Below are 19,967 nucleotides of genomic sequence, written 5' to 3' on the forward strand. Positions count from 1 at the left end.
AGCTTGCCAGTAGCGTTGTTTCTGGAACGGGTGCCTTTCAGCCCGCCTGGCGGGCAGAAAGGCACCCACTCGCAGACCTTGACGGATGCACCGGCACCATTCATGCAGTGCCGGTGAATGGCGCCGGTGCATCCGTCCTCCCCTTTCCCATTGAGTCCAATGGGACTAAAGTGGGAACGGGGAGTAATATTTTCTGGCGCCTGGGAATGGGCAATTACCGGGTCCGCCGGGGCTGTAATGCCGGTAAACATAGACTGCTTAAAAGTGCTGCAATGGCAGGGGGTGAGAAGGGCGAAGGGAAAAGGTGTTTGAGCCAGTTGAGCTGACTTTTGACTTGCCCCAAGGGTAAAGGTGGGCCGATTTTTAGGAAGTTCCACTGAAAGTATAGAGACTTTTATCGCAGATGGCTTTTGCCAGTGGGAGGACGGGCCACGGCGCACCCGCGTACTCGACGCCAATGTGTTGAGCCTGGATACCCTATTCCATAACCTAGGGGATATCAAGAATGTCAAGTGGTTTTTCACAAGTTGAGAACGTCAGGTCTTTTCCTTGGGCTGACGAAACGTTTCAATGTAGGACCTGGTCCCTAAGCCCTTTGGGAGCTTGATGTCGTTGTCTTGCACCCAAGGATTGAGGTCTGTAGGATATGGACCATCTATTGTCTGACAGCATCATCTGATGCAGTCACTGCCTTTTGCGACCTTAACACAAATAGTCACATCGCCTTTTTCCTTGAGCCCTAAAATATCAAGGGGTTTGGCCTGCACACCTTATTGCAAATAATATGCAGACATGTAGTGACCTAACTGAGGTGTAAAAAGCTACACTTGAAGGACACAACACTGTCTGTGAGCTTGCCCAGCATGGAGAAAAAGGCGCTGAAACCACAGTGCAGAGCGCACTGAAGGTTTAGAGGGATGTGTGAAGAACACACCACTTCCTTTACATGTTGAACCACAAATAAACATTAAGGGCAGCGTTGTCTGTATGTCATGTTGGGCGTGGTGAGGTAATCAGAGTACACATTCGAGAAATGGGTGTACTTAAGGGAAATGGAAACTGGAGATATGGATGTGATCATCAATGGACCCTGAAGAAGCACCATTTGCTGTGAAATATATGTGGAGATTGAGATTTTAAAGATGCTTTTTAAATTTCTGAGCCACTAACATCACAAAGTGCTTTTGATCATCACTCTCCAAATTGATATCAAAACAACAATGCACATAAAGTGCAGTTTGGGGCGCCTTCAACCTTTACATTAGTACCGTAGAGTCAAGAGAAAAATGGGGTGCACTTCAAACATCCCTCTAGTCTTGATACTAAGCAAGACCACCAATAGTGGCAGACAGGTACTATACCAGACCACTTAAATTCCATTTCATTACTTTATGCAAGTTTACACTTTTGGAATTGGGTTCTCTTGTTTCGACGAGATACGTCATTGCTTCATTTGGGGGTGGGGAGGGAATTGTATCCGGCACTCTGTGAGTACAAGCTCCTATTGAAATACTGAACACACTCACCCACCTCATCAGTTCAGAGGTCATTGGTTAAGATGGGTCATCATTAATGCTTGAAAAGGGTCCCTTCCATTTCAGACTAAATGATCGGGTCAATAACAAGATGATGGCCCGTAAGTAAGCAAGATCCTTCTACTTCCTTCCATTGCTACAGTACTTGGTCTTCCAGTAGATCTGCTAGCTGTGATGCTGCTTGTCAAAACGGTGTCATTCCGCGCCACATCTTAACATTTCTCAGCTTGTGCTTTCTCGATTCTGCTAGCAAAATTCGTGGGAGGATAGCTCAGGGGAAACGTGCTCGCCTTGGAAGCAAGATGACATAGAGCACCACAGGTCCGATCCCCGGGTCCATGCTTAGAAACCTCTGGGTGTTAAGCACTTTATAAATAACCCATCATATCTATGACTTGCTGGATGGTGGACCTGCTTTTTAGTACTTACCTAAACTTGTGAAAATTACTTTCGCCAAATCTTCTTAACAGTTAGGCTACACTTTGTGGAACATCAGTAAATCCTTCCACCATTCTTCAGCTAATCCGTTCCATTACAGAAGGGGGACAACCTATTGCCAGTCAGTCCGACTGTACTCCGAAATGAGCAGGCTAAGCCACGCTGCTAGTTTGCAACCCTAGGCACCGTGAGCAAGAAGCCTACATCTGGGGAATGAATATGTGCACAGTCTGTCCTCTCTGTCTATGACTCATCAGCACATGATTGGAGGCTGCCCTGTGGATGGTATCGCCAATGGTTTAGAAATGCATGCTCAATTATTGCCATGAACATTTGTAATCAATTTGACGTTTCCGCCACATGCAGGCAAATAACCGTTTTCTATCCCAGTCATCAAGTGAAGAAGGGACTTGACTCATCTGTTCGGTTTCCTACGGATGGACCGTACTTAATATCCCGTGTCCCGGATCCCTGGGATTGCATTTTTAAGACCCAGGAGCCATATTTTTGATCGTAAGAAGAATCAGAATTCATTAAAGTAATGGGCTCTAGTCACCACTTGCATGGGTATCAATAAATGTGTTCGGTCCCCCATACCCACAATATGCCAACTCATCAAACACATGACTTGGATACCACCAATGTCTGTTCCAATTGACATGACTTGCAAATGACTTTCAGAAAGTGTTTAGAAACCAAATATTTGTTCTCGTTTGCGATGCAGACATTAAGGTACAGCTGTGCAATTATCATAACATTCTGTACAGTTTGTAAAATGGCTGCCCAGTGCCAGCCCGTGCTGGTTTGTTATGAAAAGCGAACGTCCCTGAAATGTATTATTCTTGCTTTGTAATACTTTGCCGAGAATTTCCCGCAAAACACAGATCGCCTTCCAACCTGCCATTCCGAGGCAATGTCAGGGGCTTGGGTAAAGAAATTGGCACCAATTAGGCCGAATTTGAGGAAGGTTGCATGAGCTGTCATTGCTTAAATATATATACCGAGCCCAAAATCTGGAGTTTCCTCTGCAGACAATATTTTAGTAATTGCGATTCCTGCTTGGGGCTCTTGCGCGGGCATAACTCTGCGGACCACCTACTTCTTGACACTTTGTGGGACTGCGCGGAGCTCAGTCTGGAAAGTACATTTTGGTTATAATGAGTACAGTTGGCTCTTTTAGACTTCAGAATGTATAAGTTGTGCTTTTCCCTTAGGGTGGAAGCTTAAGTTCCGTTCCCCAACTTTTCAAGTCCATCATGTAGTCCCCGAAGAAACTTCTCAGAAAGGGGGGCAATGCCAAGAGAGATTTAACTCCATCTCTAGACACAGGGCATTAAAAGAAGCTTGGCGGATACCTCCATCACAGATACAATGTGGATTTGATGCTTTTCAAAGAAGTTAAGATGGCAGCGACCCATGCCTTCGCTCCACCATGCCTGATCCTACACCCATCCCAATGTTTTCTTAGAATAGCAGGCCTTCCTGCACAGCATATGTATTCGTGATTCTACAGGCACATATAACGTGACTCTCAGCGATGAGTCATGATAGGGCCACATGACTAGCCAATGACCTATGACCCCATGGCATCAACAGAGTTGGATCCTAATGGAATCATTCCATTCTCCCCTCTCCTGGGACGGGTTCTTTCTTCTGATGCCAGCAGATATGATATGATAGGTTATTTATTACGCACGGATCGAACCTGTGTTGCTCTGTGTCGTCTTGCTTCCAAGGCAAGCATATTGCCCCTGAGCTGTCCTCCCGTGACAAATGATTATATTAGGGATTTGTAATGCGCACATCCTTTCAGAACCAAGCAGTGAACTACATCTAGGCGCAGATGTTAAAATCCTTTGCTCACATCGGGACACAGTCACAGAGCCCATCAATCACTGGAACAGATATGTTTTTATTTTTTTCCGAAAGGGAATAATAGAGGACATATTCCGCAGTTCTGCTGGAAGGAGTTGGGGGTCCCTGATGGAGAAGCATCGGTCTCCACGGCAGAGGCATTTGGATAAGGGGGCAGCTAGGAGACTTTTCCCAGAGCAGTGCAAAGTATGTGCTGGCTGATAGATCTTCATTTTTTTAATCAGATATCTGGGTGCGGTTCCATAAATGCACCTGGACATCAGGAATAGTAGTCAGTATTCAATTCTTTGCCGCACTGGCAACCAGTGCAAATTTTTAACGGTACTTGGAGATGGAGACTTGTTTTGGTAGATTATACACTAATCGAACGGCAGCGTTCTGAGCTACCTAGAGTCATTGAAGTTGATATTTCGGGGCTCCAAGTAGCAGTGTGCCGTAGTAGTCCAATCTTTTCTTTTTGATCAAAGACTTTATTGATTTTAAACATAGGAAAACAACTTAACAGTACATGCATCTCTCTGTGTATCAGGGATGGGAGCAAGGGAGCAGTCATACAATCAACATTTTCAGGAGGAGGGTCAGGAGAGAAGAGAGAAGCAGGTAAAAAAACTAAAAACAACAAAAGAGAGGAAAGAAGAGAGAAGAAAAGAAAACTCTTGATAACTGGGACTGCTGTCTAGTGGTCCGTCAGACTTTGCCAAAGCAGGAGTTACTCGTGGCACAATCAGTATGTTCCTGGCTCGCTTCATTCAGCATCATGCGGCCCTGTCCGTTCCTAGCGTCTGCCGTGGCACACCTGCCTTCTAGCTGGCGTCTTCCCAGTGACTCCATATTTTGTTCGCTTTTTGCGGGCAGCCCCTTGCAGCATATACCCGATGTTCCATGTCAGCGCAGATGTCCACATCCACGACCCATTGGTCGTAGTCCGGAGTCCGTTCTGCGCCCCACAGTTGTGCTATATTCCGCCTGAGCACGGCCGTTGCAGTGGAGCATAGTATCTTTTCATACCGGGACAGGTCGGTTTCATTAGATATCCCCAGAAGGAGATGTTTTGGGCATCTGACTATTGTCTTGCCTATAACGCTGGATAGTTTGTCACAGCATTTCTGCCAGAGTTGTTGGATATTATTGCATTCCCATAGGATATGGAAGAATGTGCCCTCCTCACGCTTGCATCGCAGGCAGCGTGCGTCTGTCGTCTTCCCCCAGCGGAAAAGGGCGACTCTTGGGTAGTAGACGCAGTGCAGGATCTTTAGTTGGACCAGCCTGAGTCTTGAAGAGATGGTTACCTCTGGCGGGTACATTAGGGTCTCCACCCAGTCTTCCGGCTGGAGCGGTCCCACGTCCCGTTCCCATTTGGTCTTCAGGCTGGTCAATTCTGGTGTCGCAAAGGATGTAATCACATTGTACAAGGTGGAGGTGACTTTCCGTTTCACCTGGTCCGACACCATATTGCATTCAAGGGGGGAGCTTTCCGGTATGTTGCGTATATTTTGTTGGTGGGTGCTCCACGCATGTTGCAATTGCGTGGTGGTATCTTTCTGTGGCTGGGAGGGAAAATTCCTCTTGCAATGTTTCAAATGGTGCAAGTTTGTCCTCCCGCAGCACAGCCCCGACGGTGGTGATTCCTCGTTGGACCCATTCGGGCCATCTAGGTAGCTTTTGTATTTCAGGAAGATGGCAATTGTTCCATAGGGGTTGGGCCAATGTCAGTTTCCCATCCCATCCCAGGTGTCGGTGTACCTCTTTCCATATTCTCACAATGTGTGTCGCCAAATCTGGTTTCGGTGGGCGACCCAGGCTTCCGTAGAGATGTTCTAATGGTGCTGTTGTGTTGTGGGGGTTAATTGCCTTGACGTGCGGAAGTGTCCCATCTCCATGCAGCATGTCATTGACCACCGTCAGCTGGCCGGCCCAGTAGTAGCCCCTTGTATGCTGTGGGCTCTTTCCAGGGCTGAATATATTCTATAAAGATTCATGCGTGTTGATCTCTGTGGCATGAAGCCACACTGGTCCGGGTGTATCAGAGAGGGAATGACCTGTTGGAGGCGATCTGCTAGTATTTTGGCGAGTATCTTTGTTTCGCTGTTGATAAGTGAGATAGGCCTGTATGAACTGCAGGTTTCGGGGGGTTTGTCCGGTTTGGGTATCGCTATTATCGTTGCTTCACGTAGGTCAGGTGAGAGAATGCCCTTTTCACGTGCATGCTGGTACATCCGTAACAGGTGCGGAGCGATCACATTGGTCCCCACCTTCCGCCATCACTCGATCGGGAAGCCGTTGGGACCTGGGGATTTGTCGGTTTGGAGGCTGGATATGGCGCTTAGAATCTCGTCCTCCGTGACGTCTCTCTCCAATAGTTCCTGCTGCGCCGCATTTAAGGTAGGGGTGGCTATTTCCTCCATGATCGAGGCATCCATTCGAGTCCTGGGTGCCTCATAGAGTTCTGCGTAATACTCTGCAAAGCCTTGTGTTATGTCCTGGTCCGTTACACGAGTGTTTTGCTCTCCTGTCTCCAGCCGCAAGACATGGCTGCGCCCTTGTTCTTTCCTTTCCAGCCATGCCAGCATCTTCCCAGCTTTGTCTCCCATTTCATAGATTCTCGCTCGCATCGCAGTATGTGCGTGCCTTGCGTTATCCATTGCTGTATTTTGGAGCTTCTTTTGTGCTCAAAGCAGGGTGCGGTTTGTGTCTGGTGTGTCTTCGTTTATGTGCTTTTCCTCTGCCTGCTTCGCTTGCTGTTCTGCTTCAAGTATCTTGCTAAGATGCTTTCTTTTTTGGGCAGTCGTCCATGATATTAGCTCGCCCCTTAGCACTGACTTGTAGGCTTCCCACAGTGTCTCAGGGTTAGAAGCAGACTGTGTATTAAGCTCAAAGTATGTGTTTGTGCTCTCCTGGAGTTTATCCACTAGCTTGGGGTCCCCCAAGTAGTAGTTATTTAGTCGCCAGCTCGGCGGGGGAATCGGCCTGGATGTTGTGATTTTCAGTTCAAGCGGGGAGTGGTCAGATATGCCTCTAGGGAGCAGGTCTGTTTCCTGTACCTTGTGTAAATCAGAGGCCGGGACGAAAAAGTAGTCCAGCCTAGATAGGGAGGCATGTGCCCCTGAATCGAAGGAGTATTCCCTAGTGTCTGGGTGGAGTTCTCTCCATGTGTCGCATAGACCCAGTGCATTGGTGAACGTGGCGAGTCGGGTAGTTGCGTTGGGGTTCCTGTTGCGTAAATGTGAGCGGTCTAAAGTTACGTTCATGACTTCATTGAAGTCTCCACCCAGAACCAGCAGGTTGGAAGTGTCGTTCGTGATCAGCGGGGCAATGTCTGTGAGCAGTTGGTCCAGTTGGGTTGGTGGTGCGTAGGTGGCTAACAGTGCGATGGATTGATCCCACAACCTGCCCGTCACATATACGTATCTTCCGCCAGTGTCCAGGCGCACTGTGGTGAGTTGGAAAGGAAGGTTTTTGTGTAACAGGTCCATGACTCCCCTTGATCCCATCGTGAAGCCTGAGTGGAGTGTCAGCTTGTAGTTTGTGCGTTTGAACAGGGTGCATTCCGTGCCCGCAAGATGGGTCTCAGTCAGAAGCACTATGTCTGGTGCCCGTCTATTAAGGAATTGCCTAACCAGGCGCCATTTGATAGCGTTGCCAAGGCCATTGACATTCCACGTCATGAGCCGGAGTGTTCTGAGGGCATGAGCAGTGTTGTTATGTGATGCCTTGTCTGCTAATGGGAGTGGATACGTGTGCTGCCGATGACGATGTGTCGCGTCTCGCGAGCTTGTGGCCATAAGTTATGCTCATACTGATTGGTCCTGTTATGTTTCGTGTCTGACGTGTCCGGTGTGTAATGAAACTTAACAAAACCGTTACCCCCCACCCCATACTCCTCCCAACTAGAAGCATTGGTCGCCCGAACCTAGAAAACCACGGGTGTCAACTGGACACCTTACATGCAATAAACTCAACTTGTGTATGTATGCTAGTCCCTGGCGGTGGGCAATGAGGGGTTAGCACCGCTGGGGCTACTCTCTGATGTGTCTCTTAGAGGGTGGGGGCCCCTCTAACGTGTGGCTGCGAGTCGACCCCGCGGCCGCAATTTTAGGGAGTGTGTTGATTCGTGTCAGCAGGTACGGTTTGTGGATTGTGTTAGGGTAGTGCATTGTGTACTCACTGGTATACCGCTCGGGGTCGCCAGGAGTGGTGACAGGGGTCATCCATCGCTGTCCTCTGGTAGGTCTTGTTCCGGGGGCGGTCAGGGTGCATGTTTTTGGTCGGGGGGGCGGTCTGTTGTTTCTGCTGGCTCGGGGAGTTGACCAGTCCCCCTCTATATGTTGTTCCGCCCATTGCCATGCTTCCTTCGGATCATTGAAATGGATTGATGTGCCTTTGTGGTAAATCTTAAGCTGTGCTGGGAAAAGTAGGCCATATTTGACCCCCAATGTTTGCAGGTGCTTTTTAAGTTGGTGGAAAGACTGCCTCGCTTTCTGCACCTCTCTCGTGGAGTCCGGAAAGAAGGCGATCCTGAAGCCGTTAAAGGTGATCGGGCCTTTGGTCTGTGCCAATTGCAGTAGGGCGTCTCGGTCCCTGTAATTTAAGAATCTCGCAATTACTGTGCGTGATGGCGCCCCAGGCGTTGGTCTACCTGTGGGTACTCTATGCGCTCGTTCTATGGAGAAAAACTTGGAGAAGGAGCTCAGGTCATATAGGTCTGTTAGCCATTGTTCAAGGAAGAGCTCCATGCAGGGGCCTTCAGCTTTCTCAGGTATGCCAATTATGCGCACGTTATTGCGCCTTGAGCAGCCCTCACCGTCTTCAACTCGGCTTTCCAGCAGTTTGAGTTTCGAAGTAACGCTTCTGAGCTGGTGTTGCATGTCTCGTACTCCATCTTCTGTAGTCGAGATGCGCTGTTCGACTTCGCCAGTTCGCGCCGTCAGCTTTTGGAGATCATGTCTGAGGAGGGACACGTCCAGGCTTATCCCATCCATTTTTTGCTCCATTGACGTGCGGGAGTCTGCAATGGCGGCCATGATGTCCCTCAGGGAGATTACGTTACCCGGTTGTCCTTCTTCCAGGGTGACCGGATGGTAGTCGGGGACCTGTGTCGAAGGGATTGTATATTGTTCCATTCTGCTCTGTGTCGGGAGTTTCTTAGCTTTATCTTTCCCCATTTTCTCTGATGTGTCCCAGGGCTACTGCAGTAGTTTATTGAGGTGCGTAGTGGCCGCACACACTTGGATAGGTCGCACAGTTGCGCCAGGGTACAGATGCTCCCAGGCAGTTTGACAGCTTCACAGGACGAACGCTCGGTGCCGGTGTGTTCGCGGGCCGCCCAGGGTTGTTTCGCCAGGCTAACCGGGGCAGTCTTATGCTGGTCTCTTCTCCCGCTCTTTGCTTCTATTGGCAAGCTGTTGGTGTGAGCAATGTTCGGACTGGGGTATGGCCCCACGTCTGCTCAGTTCCGTTGTTTGGGAGACTGCTTCTACCGCCCGTAGCACTGACAAGGTAGCGGCGGATGAGACGGTAGTTTGCAGTTATTAGGCACCAGCTCCGTCTTACGGAGGAAGCGTATTATGGCTGGAGCCGCAGTCCGCTCCGTTGCCTCACTGCTTCCGCCCCAGGAACGTACTGTATTCTCCCAGGTTCTTTGTCTTCCAGTGGCGTCTCCAGCGGTATGCTATGGTGAGTCTCCCTTGTCCGCACCGCGAGCTGTGTTGGCTCGCGGTCCCCGGCGGCGGACACTGGCTGTCGATGCACGCCACCCCACGCTTGATGATGCGTGCAGAGGGGCGGAGGGTCAACTTGCGTTCAGGTACGAGTCACCGGTTTCAGCGCCGTCTTCTCAAACCCCGCGGGGGTGGTTGCAGCTCACTGTCTGGCCCGGCCAGGGCCTAGGGGATACGCGGCGGCCATTTTGTTTGTAGCAGCATTTCAAAACGTGGCCTCGAACCAGAGTTAATGTTTCTCTTCCTCGTGTATGCGTTTTGTCCCCAAAATTTACCAGGATATAGAGCAGATCTTCCGCTTTCCGTACGTTTGCTTATTTTTGGTCCATCTTGTCGAAATCAGGCAGGATGTTTCAGGATTATGTGGCGGCCCGCGGAGCGGTGCAGATTCACGTCCGCATCGTCTCGTAGCCGGCCACGCCCCCCATAGTAGTCCAATCTTGAGTTTCCCATAGTACCTACAATTGTTGGATGATCTGATTCAGAGACCAGAGGTAGAAGAGTTTCGGGAGTCTAATTTGAAAATAGACAGATTTGACTACCTTTGCGACATGGGCATTACTGCCCAAAGATGCTTGCCAAATGCAGTCTAAGTTCTTAACGTTATGAGAGAAGGAGGTGACTGAGTCAAAAGTGACTGGACAAGGGGCATGGTATTGGCCAAGAAGATGCTTTGGACCAAATACAAGGACCTCAGTTTTGGTGGGGTTCAACTGAAGCCTGCTTTCCACCATCCAGTCTTCTATAGCTTCAGCACAGGCCAATACACGCTCTGTTGCTTCTGTGATGATTTTAGTCTGACATATATTTGTGTGTCGTCTGCATGTGAATGGTATTTCAGGTTAACATAGAGAAGACGTCCATCACTGTCCGAAGATAGATATTTAACAATATCGGTGATAGTGAATATCCCTGTGGAACTCTACAAATTCCTGGGAGAGCTTCAGAGTAGGAACCTCCCAGCTTGACTACTTGTGTCCAATTTGTCAGAAAAGGAAGAGGACCATTTCAAGGCAGCTTCTGACACCTGGACGACTTCGAGAAGGCTAGTCAATAATAAGTTACTTGTTCTATTTATAACTTGTAATTTTACTTGTTAATATTGTTAATATTGTTTTTTCATTGTATTTTTCTTAAATATTATTTGCATATTTTTATTTGATTGACGTGCTTAAAGTTTTGTAGTAAACTAACATGCATAATAAAAAAATTAAAAAAAGAAGTCAAAGTCAACAGTGTCAAAGGCTGCCGACAAATCCAGCATAATCAACATACTCAGATCCCCTTCATCAGCTGGCTTCAGGATGTCATCCCAAACAGCCAATAGTGCTGTTTCAGTCTTGTTACCAGGCTTGAAACCAGACTGGAAGGTGTCAAGAATGGAATGTTCCTCTAAGTGGCTCCGCAGCTGCGTGGTAACAATCTTTTCCAGGACCTCACTGGTCCAAGGTAGACCTGCAATTGGGCGATATTTTCCCAAGTCCCGTTGATTCAAAGTAGTTTTTTTTTTAAAAAAAGATGTGAGAACAGATTTCTTTAGATTTTGAGGTACAGATCCCTGTGCTAAGGATACATTCACAAATTCTGTCACGAGAGGATAGCTCAGGGGCAAGGCACTCGCCTTGGAAGCAAGACGATGAGGAGCAACACAGGTTCGATCTCCGGGTCTGCGCTTAGAAACCTCTGGGTATTAAGCGCATTATAAATAACTAATTACATTACATTACAAACTGAACTGCCCCGCAAGTGCAAGTGGCAGATGTCAGCAGAAGTCAAAATCTCAAAATAAATAATTAACATCTTGATCTTTGGCAAACGAAAAATATAAGAGCGAGGACAGCATTTTTGGATGCGGTGCCTCCAGATCAGGTAAATCAATACTCATATTTGGGGTTCGATATTTCAGCAAATTTCCACTGGAGATCAGATGTCTTCTGTGCTGTAAAAGAAAGGCTGAACCAATGGCGAGGAAGCAAGATGACTTAAATCCGACTAAAAAAGATAGTATTTCCAAGGCAAAATAAGGAAGCTTGGTGACCCGTGGTGCTGAGCTGTGGGGGCTTGATAGATATGTGGAGTCTATTGTGGCAAAGGGAATGTCATTCTGGCCACAGTTACTGACCTCCTGAAGAGTCTGCTGAAGGCCGCACTTAGGAACGATGTGACCTGTGAATCTATAGTGGACACGACCTACAACTCTCCGGCAAGATATGAAGTGAAGAGATTTTTCACCACCAAAGTAAATGTGACTGATAAAGCATGGACTGAGCATTTAGTCCTTCCCCAGCCTTCTACGTATGTCAAACACCTTCAGGCAGAACTACGCCTATTGGGTATGATCTGATCTGGGAGGATAGCTCAGGGGCAACGCGATCGCCTTGGAAGCAAGATGAAGCGGTGCAACACAGGTTCGATCCCCGGGTCCACGCTTCGAAATCTCTGGGTATTAAGCGTGTTATAAATAACCAATAACAAAATAACATAACATGACGGATCTCTTGCTACTGGACACCCATCCAATGGGCTTGACATCTATGGTGAAAAGAGATCTAAAAATGAAGCAAGGAGAGAAGCCCAGGTGTGGGCGGGCGAATGCTCAGCATGAACTAGTTTCCGGAAAATGGGCAGAGGTATTTTCCAGAGAAGCTTGCATTCAGTCAGTCGCAATGCCGCAGAAAAGACGACTCTTCACATTACCGTCGAGATATCAGGGGACTTGTAATGAGCCCCAAAGTCATGGTTGTACTGCTTCTCAGTTTACAGGCATCTCCGCCACCCGTAATAGCCCAGTAACACCGGGACATCGGCGGCAGAGACGGTACAGTAGTTCCCCAGTATCCCGCCGAAAATACCGTGAGGACATCGGGGGACTTGGAATGACCCCCAATGTCATGGTTGTGCTGCTTCTCAGTTGAGGTTTACTGGCGTCTCCGCCACCTGCAATATCCCAGTAACACCGGGTGTAATATCCCAGTAACACTACGACATCGGCGGGCAGAGACGGTACAGTAGTTCCCCAATATCCCGCCGGATTTACCGTCAGGATATTGGGGGACTTAGAATGAGCCCCAATGTCATGGTTGTGCTGCTTCTCAGTGGCATTTCTATTATTTATTTCTCGTCTTTGTTGAATTGCTGAGGGTCGACAAAGCGCGTTCAGGCATTTGCACGCTATTCTGGTGTGGGTGCTCTCAGCCTTTCACATGCTGCCATTTTGTTTTATACCTTTTACCTTCACGTGCACATTGCATTACTTGAAGTGCGTCATTGCTTGTGAGTTCAGGCAATGGAAGGGTCTCATTTCATGTTTGATGGTATTTCTACCAGGTTCAAATACCGCCAGCGCATTCGGTAAGCATGTGGTAACAGCATAGGTCCACATGATTCAGAGTCACACGGACCCTTCAGTTACTCCCCATTTTGGTGTCAGGTAGGACCCAATAGAAATTGCATATTACCACATGCGGTAACAACTTCATGCAGTAATTACTGCAAGAGGTAGTGTTTATGTATGGAAGAAATTTCCTTCACAGAAAACCAGGGAATTTGAAGTCACATTTGGCAGTGGGGTAAAAGTTACAGTAATCCGGTTACCACCATTTGTTTACTACTCTGCAAAACTCTAAATGAGGTCTTAAGTATGCAACATTGTGGGTTCAGGTCTTTCACAACTAGACATTCTGCCTGCTCGAGTCAGATACTATGTTTGCACCTAGCAACTTGTCTTAGCCTCGGAATAAGAGGGGTTAGGCCAGGTTGCAAGTGTATAAAATACTGTACGCAGCTTGTTTTCTGGGCCATTGCTTTTTAGTTTTGGCTCTTAGGTGGTACTCTAAGCACTCCGTATAGGCAGAAACTATTGCTATCAGAAGTGACGTTAGAAGAGATGAGATGTGAGGAGGGACAAATGAACTGTGAGTAATTTTTGGCATTTTACCCAGCCATTAACCTACTATGGCCATGCTAGTCCAAGTGGCCATCCCTAGCCACTACATGCCCCTACAGCCCAAACCAAATCATACCCCCCTCGGACCTCTTGAGCTAGCTATGTGCTTTTAAATGGATGCCCATGCTTTTTCAAAGCATACTTCTGAAAGGTAATGGCTTAAAAGCAGCTGTTAATCATCTCTTAGTATATTAACAATGTCTTAACCAATTGTGCTTTCAGCGCTACATTTATAAGCAATATGTCTGTCCTTGCATCTGTCCCTTGCACTTCAGTCTTGTTAAAAACAAGCATTGGCAAAGCCAACCGGTTTGTCTTGTTGATATGCTTTAGAAAGGCAATTACACAGCCCTGCCATCATATGTTCTGGTACAAACACTATTTGTCAGCTATTGTGGCCCATTAGTATCATTATGGTAGTGCCTGGAAAATGCCTGCCCTGTGCCTACATGAAAGCCACACATGTTGGCATGTTGCAATGCGTGTTTACTGATAGCAACAGATCACACATCTTTAAAGTCTATTTGGACTGTTGCAAAAAGTGGGCCTCATAACAATTATGGCAGTGCAGGAAATAATTGGCGGTAACTTAATTACTGCCACTTTTCCTACATCGCCATAGAACGAGTATGGTCCTGGAGTGGGAGATTTACCTCAAGCATCATGCTGGAGGTAAATCACTCTGCTTTCTGCTGAAAATCTACAAAATCAGCAGAATTACCGCAGCAGTAATTACCCCAAAAATGCCCCATAGAGTCCAATGGACTCTATAAAAATGGGGATTAACTCCGCCACCGCCACTTGTAATGTGGCAGTAATTCTGCAGGACGAAGTGGTGGTAACAGTAATTCCGCTGGGTGGTATTCTGATGGATTTACTGCCGGAATACCGCCCAACTCGTATTATGGCCCTATGTATTTTAGTGATCTAGATAAAGATTATAGTGAGGAAAATGTACCTGCCCCTAATTCATCTTATCATTTGAATTGATGCTACTTGCTTTAAAACATGAATGCTTCCATATTATATCTGGAGCACTCTATCTTCCCTAGTGGTTGTGCTGCCCATTTCTGGGGGCCATGTTTGTGAAGGAAAGCAACCATGTCTGCTATTCTCTGGCTGATCCTGGGAGCCATAAATCTGTGAACATTGTTCTTTTTATCAATTTTTAAATTTATAGCCACCCTCCCCCCTAAGCCTAAAAAGGGTGGGATGGCTCTACCCATACCCTATTGCTTCCTTTCCCCACTTTTAAGCCTTGCCCTCAAAGCCCATGTATATTTTGGTGACACTGTTATAATTTCCATTTACAAATCCATTTTCTTGAAAAGGGAATTTTTGCTCCTTTTTTGCAATTCAAATCTTCGAAAAATCAGGGTTAAGCCGGGAGCCATATGTTTGAGGGTATATTAGGATTTTACGGCACTCCAATTCTAGGCTTGGTGGCTCGGGTTGTCGGGTTATACTAAGTTAGTGATGATGATTGTTATGAAGGAATAAGGATTGAAATAAACTATAACTCAAATAAAAAAATAAAAACAATAATGGCTACCAAAACTTCAAAAATGTCATTATCGGTGTGGTTTATCAGTTGGGTCTCAGAAGTGGGACTTGGCATTGACTATCAAGAAGGCAAGGATACATTTTGGGCATTCCAGCCAGGGGAGGACTTCTGGAGTGTTTCCTTGCATTTCAACATTCTGGTTTCCTAGTCGAGGGTACTCTAAAGTCCCAGTGTAAGAGTGCAATCTAACACTTTCCTTTTTTATTTATTTATTTTTTAAATGTGTGCTGTGCGCAGGGTTGGATTGTGGGTCAAGTCCGCTGCCTCGAAGACTGCTCCTTCTGCAAGGAGAAGTCTGAGAATTGGGGAATTAGTATTAGCATAGATGATGGTGGGTAGCACCTTGTGTAGCTTAGATCTGACTGTAATGGTATGTTTTCAGAGAGGCAGTCATCATATGATATTAATTATATGTTATAGCATAAACATTGGAGCGTTGTACAGGTCATAGTGCAAAACCTTGGTAGCGAGTCCGAGAATTCCAAGCCTTAAAATGGGAAAGTAATAACATTTGTAGTAAATTCGAGATCCTCCCATGCTTACTATGTAAGTAATAAAAATAGAAGAAAATAACTATGTAAGAAAAGTAGTAGACTTCGTCTACTTTTGTTTTTTCAAGTTATAGAAAGAACATTAAGATACACAAGCCATTGGATTTGTCCCAATCTGACCAAAGGCAATGGACAAAGCTACTCGTAGAGAAATACACTGAAATAAAATGACCATCTGCAAGGGTAAGCACTCTTCTGAGGCGCACTCTTCTGAGGCGCACTCTTCTGAGGCGCCACGAGTGGAAATGACCATCAGCAAGGGTAAGCGCGCTTCTGAGGCTCCACGAGTGGAAATGATTATCAGCAAGGGTAAGCACACTTGTGAGGCGCCACGAGTGGAAATGACCATCAGAACGGGTAAGCACACTTCTGAGGCACCACAAGTGGAAATGACGAGTGGAAATGACCATCAGCAAGTGTAAGCGCCCTTCTGAGGCACCACGAGTGGAAATGACCATCAGCAAGGGTAAGCGCGCTTCTGAGGCACCACAAGTGGAAATGACGAGTGGAAATGACCATCAGCAAGTGTAAGCACCTTTCTGAGGTGCCACGAGTGGAAATGGCCATCAGCAAGGGTGAGCACACTTCTGAGGTGCCACGAGTGGAAATGACCATCAGCAAGGGTAAGCACGCTTCTGAGGCACCACAAGTGGAAATGACGAGTGGAAATGACCATCAGCAAGTGTAAGCGCCCTTCTGAAGTGCCACGAGTGGAAATGGCCATCAGCAAGGGTGAGCACACTTCTGAGGCGCCACGAGTGGAAATGACCATCAGCAAGTGTAAGCACCTTTCTGAGGTGCCACGAGTGGAAATGGCCATCAGCAAGGGTGAGCACACTTCTGAGGTGCCACGAGTGGAAATGACCATCAGCAAGGATGAGCACACTTCTGAGGTGCCACGAGTGGAAATGACCATCAGCAAGTGTAAGCGCCCTTCTGAGGCACCACGAGTGGAAATGACCATCAGCAAGGGTAAGCGCGCTTCTGAGGCACCACAAGTGGAAATGACCATCAGCAAGTGTAAGCGCCCTTCTGAGGCACCACAAGTGGAAATGACCATCAGCAAGTGTAAGCGCCCTTCTGAGGCGCCACGAGTGGAAATGACCATCAGCAAGGGTAAGAGTGCTTCTGAGGCGCCACGAGTGGAAATGACCATCAGCAAGGGTAAGCGCGCTTCTGAGGCACCACAAGTGGAAATGACGAGTGGAAATGACCATCAGCAAGGGTAAGAGCGCTTCTGAGGCGCCACGAGTGGAAATGACCATCAGCAAGGGTAAGCCTTGAGGCGCCACGAGTGGAAATGACCATCAGCAAGGGTAAGAGCGCTTCTGAGGCGCCACGAGTGGAAATGACAATCAGCAAGGGTAAGCCTTGAGGCGCCACGAGTGGAAATGACCATCAGCAAGGGTAAGCACACTTCTGAGGCTCCACGAGTGGAAGTCATATTTTTAAAACAGTGCCCTCTTTGGAGATAGTACACTTCCTGGCTGCTGTATAGGTTTGGCTGTTTGGTAGTGCTGTCAGGGTTGTCTCACATGGGAAGTGAAGACAGTAAAGTGACATGATATGAGGAGGGACACACAACGTATCAGTGTTTTTTTTTGGTTTTTTTACAATCCCGTTGGCCATCCATGGCCATGTCCCTGTAGGCAAATTTCACCCACTGCTTCCTCACTGCCCAGTACACCTCACCCTACGATATTTTGTGTACTCTCTTAAAAGCACAGAGCTAGATCAATGTTAATTTTCAGCAGTGGAGCAATAAACCAACTTCTGGTGTAATAAAAATGTCTTAACCAAGTGTTCCATCAGAAACTTTAATCATACGCAACACGTGCTTCCTTGCATCTCCATCTTGCAGTGATTGCTTGTTAACAATAAACATTGACCAACCCAATAGTTATACCTTTTAGTATAAACATTAGACAGGCATATGCCCAGGCACTAACGACACTTGCCAGCTGTTTCCATTTTATGGCTTTAGAGTACCCTTAAGGCAACGACTGCTAATGTCAACAAATACAAATAAAGCTGTTGGCTTTGCCAATGCTTGTTTTGGAATGTTGTTGCCTTTTCTGGGCTTCAAAACATCTTGAAGGAATTGCATTAATGGAGTGGATGGTGCCCTGGGGGAAAAAGTCTATTGTTTAATTTTTAATTGGTTATTTATAACATGCTTTATACCCAGCGGTTTTGAAGCGCGGACCGAACCTGTGTTGCTGCGCGTTGCCCTTGAGTTATCCTCCCGAGAGGAAGTATTTTTTAAGGTATTTCCATAGAGTAGTGATTAGGGTTGTAAGCATCTTCCACCCGCTTATTGTATTGTGTTCTGGTTGGTTTAAAAGAAAAAAAGCAGCAGAGATATCATGCTCTCTTTTTTCCAATATTTTGGAAAGGTAGATCCCATTGCTTGTCCATGAAAGGTCAGTTCACATGTTTTCAAATGGTTCGGGGTCATTTGTTCCTTGCTCATTGCAGGATACACATGCAATGCCTCTGTTCTCATGCTGGTTCCAAACTAACATGAGCAGAGAGAGAGGGGCACCCACGTAGCTCCTTGAAGGCTGCACCACGCACAGGTATCACGAAGATGGACGCCTTTTGTATTAGTGAGCTGCGAAAGCACAACTTCTCATGAGAATGTTTCCTGCCACAGGGCAATACCAGGGCAATTTTGAAAATGTACAAATATAAGCTCATTTTAACAGCTTTCCTATCCCAGAATTCAATCTATAATGGCACTGTTGTGCCTTTGATACACAGCCATGAATACAAACTAAGAAGCTGTGCAATTGGTAGAGGCGAGTAACATATATTTTTTTAAGATACCCAAAATTGTTGCACAGCTTTAAGAGTTCAAGAGGTTTTGCTGCATTTTTCAGTGTATGGGAGACAGGTTATCAACGGTGTTAACATAATTGTTGTTTTTATTTGATCGAATGGTACATTTGACCGAATTCCACCAGTACCATTTGATCGATTAAAACCAAAGAATTAGGCTAATAGATACCGAACATGTGGAGTGGGGGTTGTAAGGGTGTCCCTCGCTCCCCATGATCGGTATGTATTAGCCTTGGAGTTTGCGGGGCGTCCCCCGCTTCCTCAAGATGGGAGGCAGAGGACTGGGAAAAAAAGAAGAAAAAGGGACCCTGCAGCGTTTGATTGGCATGTGGGCAGTTTTTTTTTTGGCAGTTCGCTGCGATCAATTATCAGACGGTCAAACACCACCAAACCTTATTAACACATGAACAAGTGTTTTCCATGTTGCTTTCATTTATTTCAGTATGAGAACACTTTCCAATGCATGCGAAAGTAACAGGCTGTAGTCGAGGCTGGGAATTCAAAACATAGCATTGGAAAATGAAAGGGAATACTTTGCCAAGCATACACCCCTGGAGTTTTAGATTAATCTGCAGACTGTTACTTTCATGTTCGTGGAGAGGCTAGAGAGGGCGCTCTCTCTTATCTGGCAAAATGAAAGCACGGCCAAGTAAGTGGTATTTCCACGAGGTAGGTTTCTGGCTTTGTTTTCAACAGGCATGGCTGGGTGAACATTTATAAAAAGCTCCTTGACAACAGTGGCAGAGTCATTTAAATCAGACAAAATATCTTTGACGCCATCTTGTGGCTTGCAGGACTATTAGTGCTGTCCATGTTCTCACCTCGCCCAACTAACCGTTCAGTAATCTGTGTTGCCCCCTGTTTTAATCTTGCCACGTGTCGCGTTCTGTTTCAGGGTGGAGTGACCGATGACAAGAGCGATGACGGGAAGTCAGTTTCGACGCTAAGTTTTGGAGTGAACCGACCCACAATTTCCTGTATATTTGACTGTAAGTAGGCACACGTTGTGCATATGACTTTTCACGGTGTCGATATACCTCGGTCACACTTATAATGGAGAGCACGTTAGTGGATTGTGTGCTCAATACCGGGTTTGTTGAGCACTAGGAACTGTGGGTTGCTGCGGCTTTCATTTCAAATCTCAAGTACACTGGCACTTAGTGGATTGTGCTTTCATGTGTATTGTCAGTGTACTCTAGTGAAATGCATTCTTACACCATTAATGATATGATAATACGGCACCAAGTAGAGCATGCAAACTAGAGCGTACAAGCTGCATGTAGCCCTTGCTCGCTTAAAGAGACCAACATGCCTGCCCTTCCTGTGGAAGAAATCAAGGGGGCATAAAAGTGTGAGAATCCCTTTGACTCGGGTCTGCAACCCTTGATTCTCCCGATGTTTTGACTACAACTCCCATCATCCCTATCCAGCTTTTTGCCGATGACGCAGTTGTTTTGTCCATCTCCCCTAAAGGACTTAAGACCACATTGGGAGCATTCC

General features: G+C 46.8%; 1 protein-coding gene across 9 annotated transcripts in view; it reads left to right on the plus strand.

Moving 5' to 3' along the window:
• The window catches only part of DYSF (dysferlin), a 1,254,081-nt gene that overhangs the window by 733,670 nt on the left and 500,444 nt on the right, over positions 1 to 19,967 (plus strand). For all 9 annotated transcript variants that reach the window (XM_069632290.1, XM_069632293.1, XM_069632296.1 and 6 more), the window contains one exon: positions 19,363 to 19,456. In XM_069632290.1, coding sequence (XP_069488391.1) covers positions 19,363 to 19,456 — 94 coding nt within the window. The remainder of the gene's footprint in view (positions 1 to 19,362; positions 19,457 to 19,967) is intronic.

Source organism: Ambystoma mexicanum, chromosome 6q, assembly GCF_040938575.1.
Source record: "Ambystoma mexicanum isolate Mex_15411 chromosome 6q, UKY_AmexF1_1, whole genome shotgun sequence".
Taxonomy (NCBI): domain Eukaryota; kingdom Metazoa; phylum Chordata; class Amphibia; order Caudata; family Ambystomatidae; genus Ambystoma; species Ambystoma mexicanum.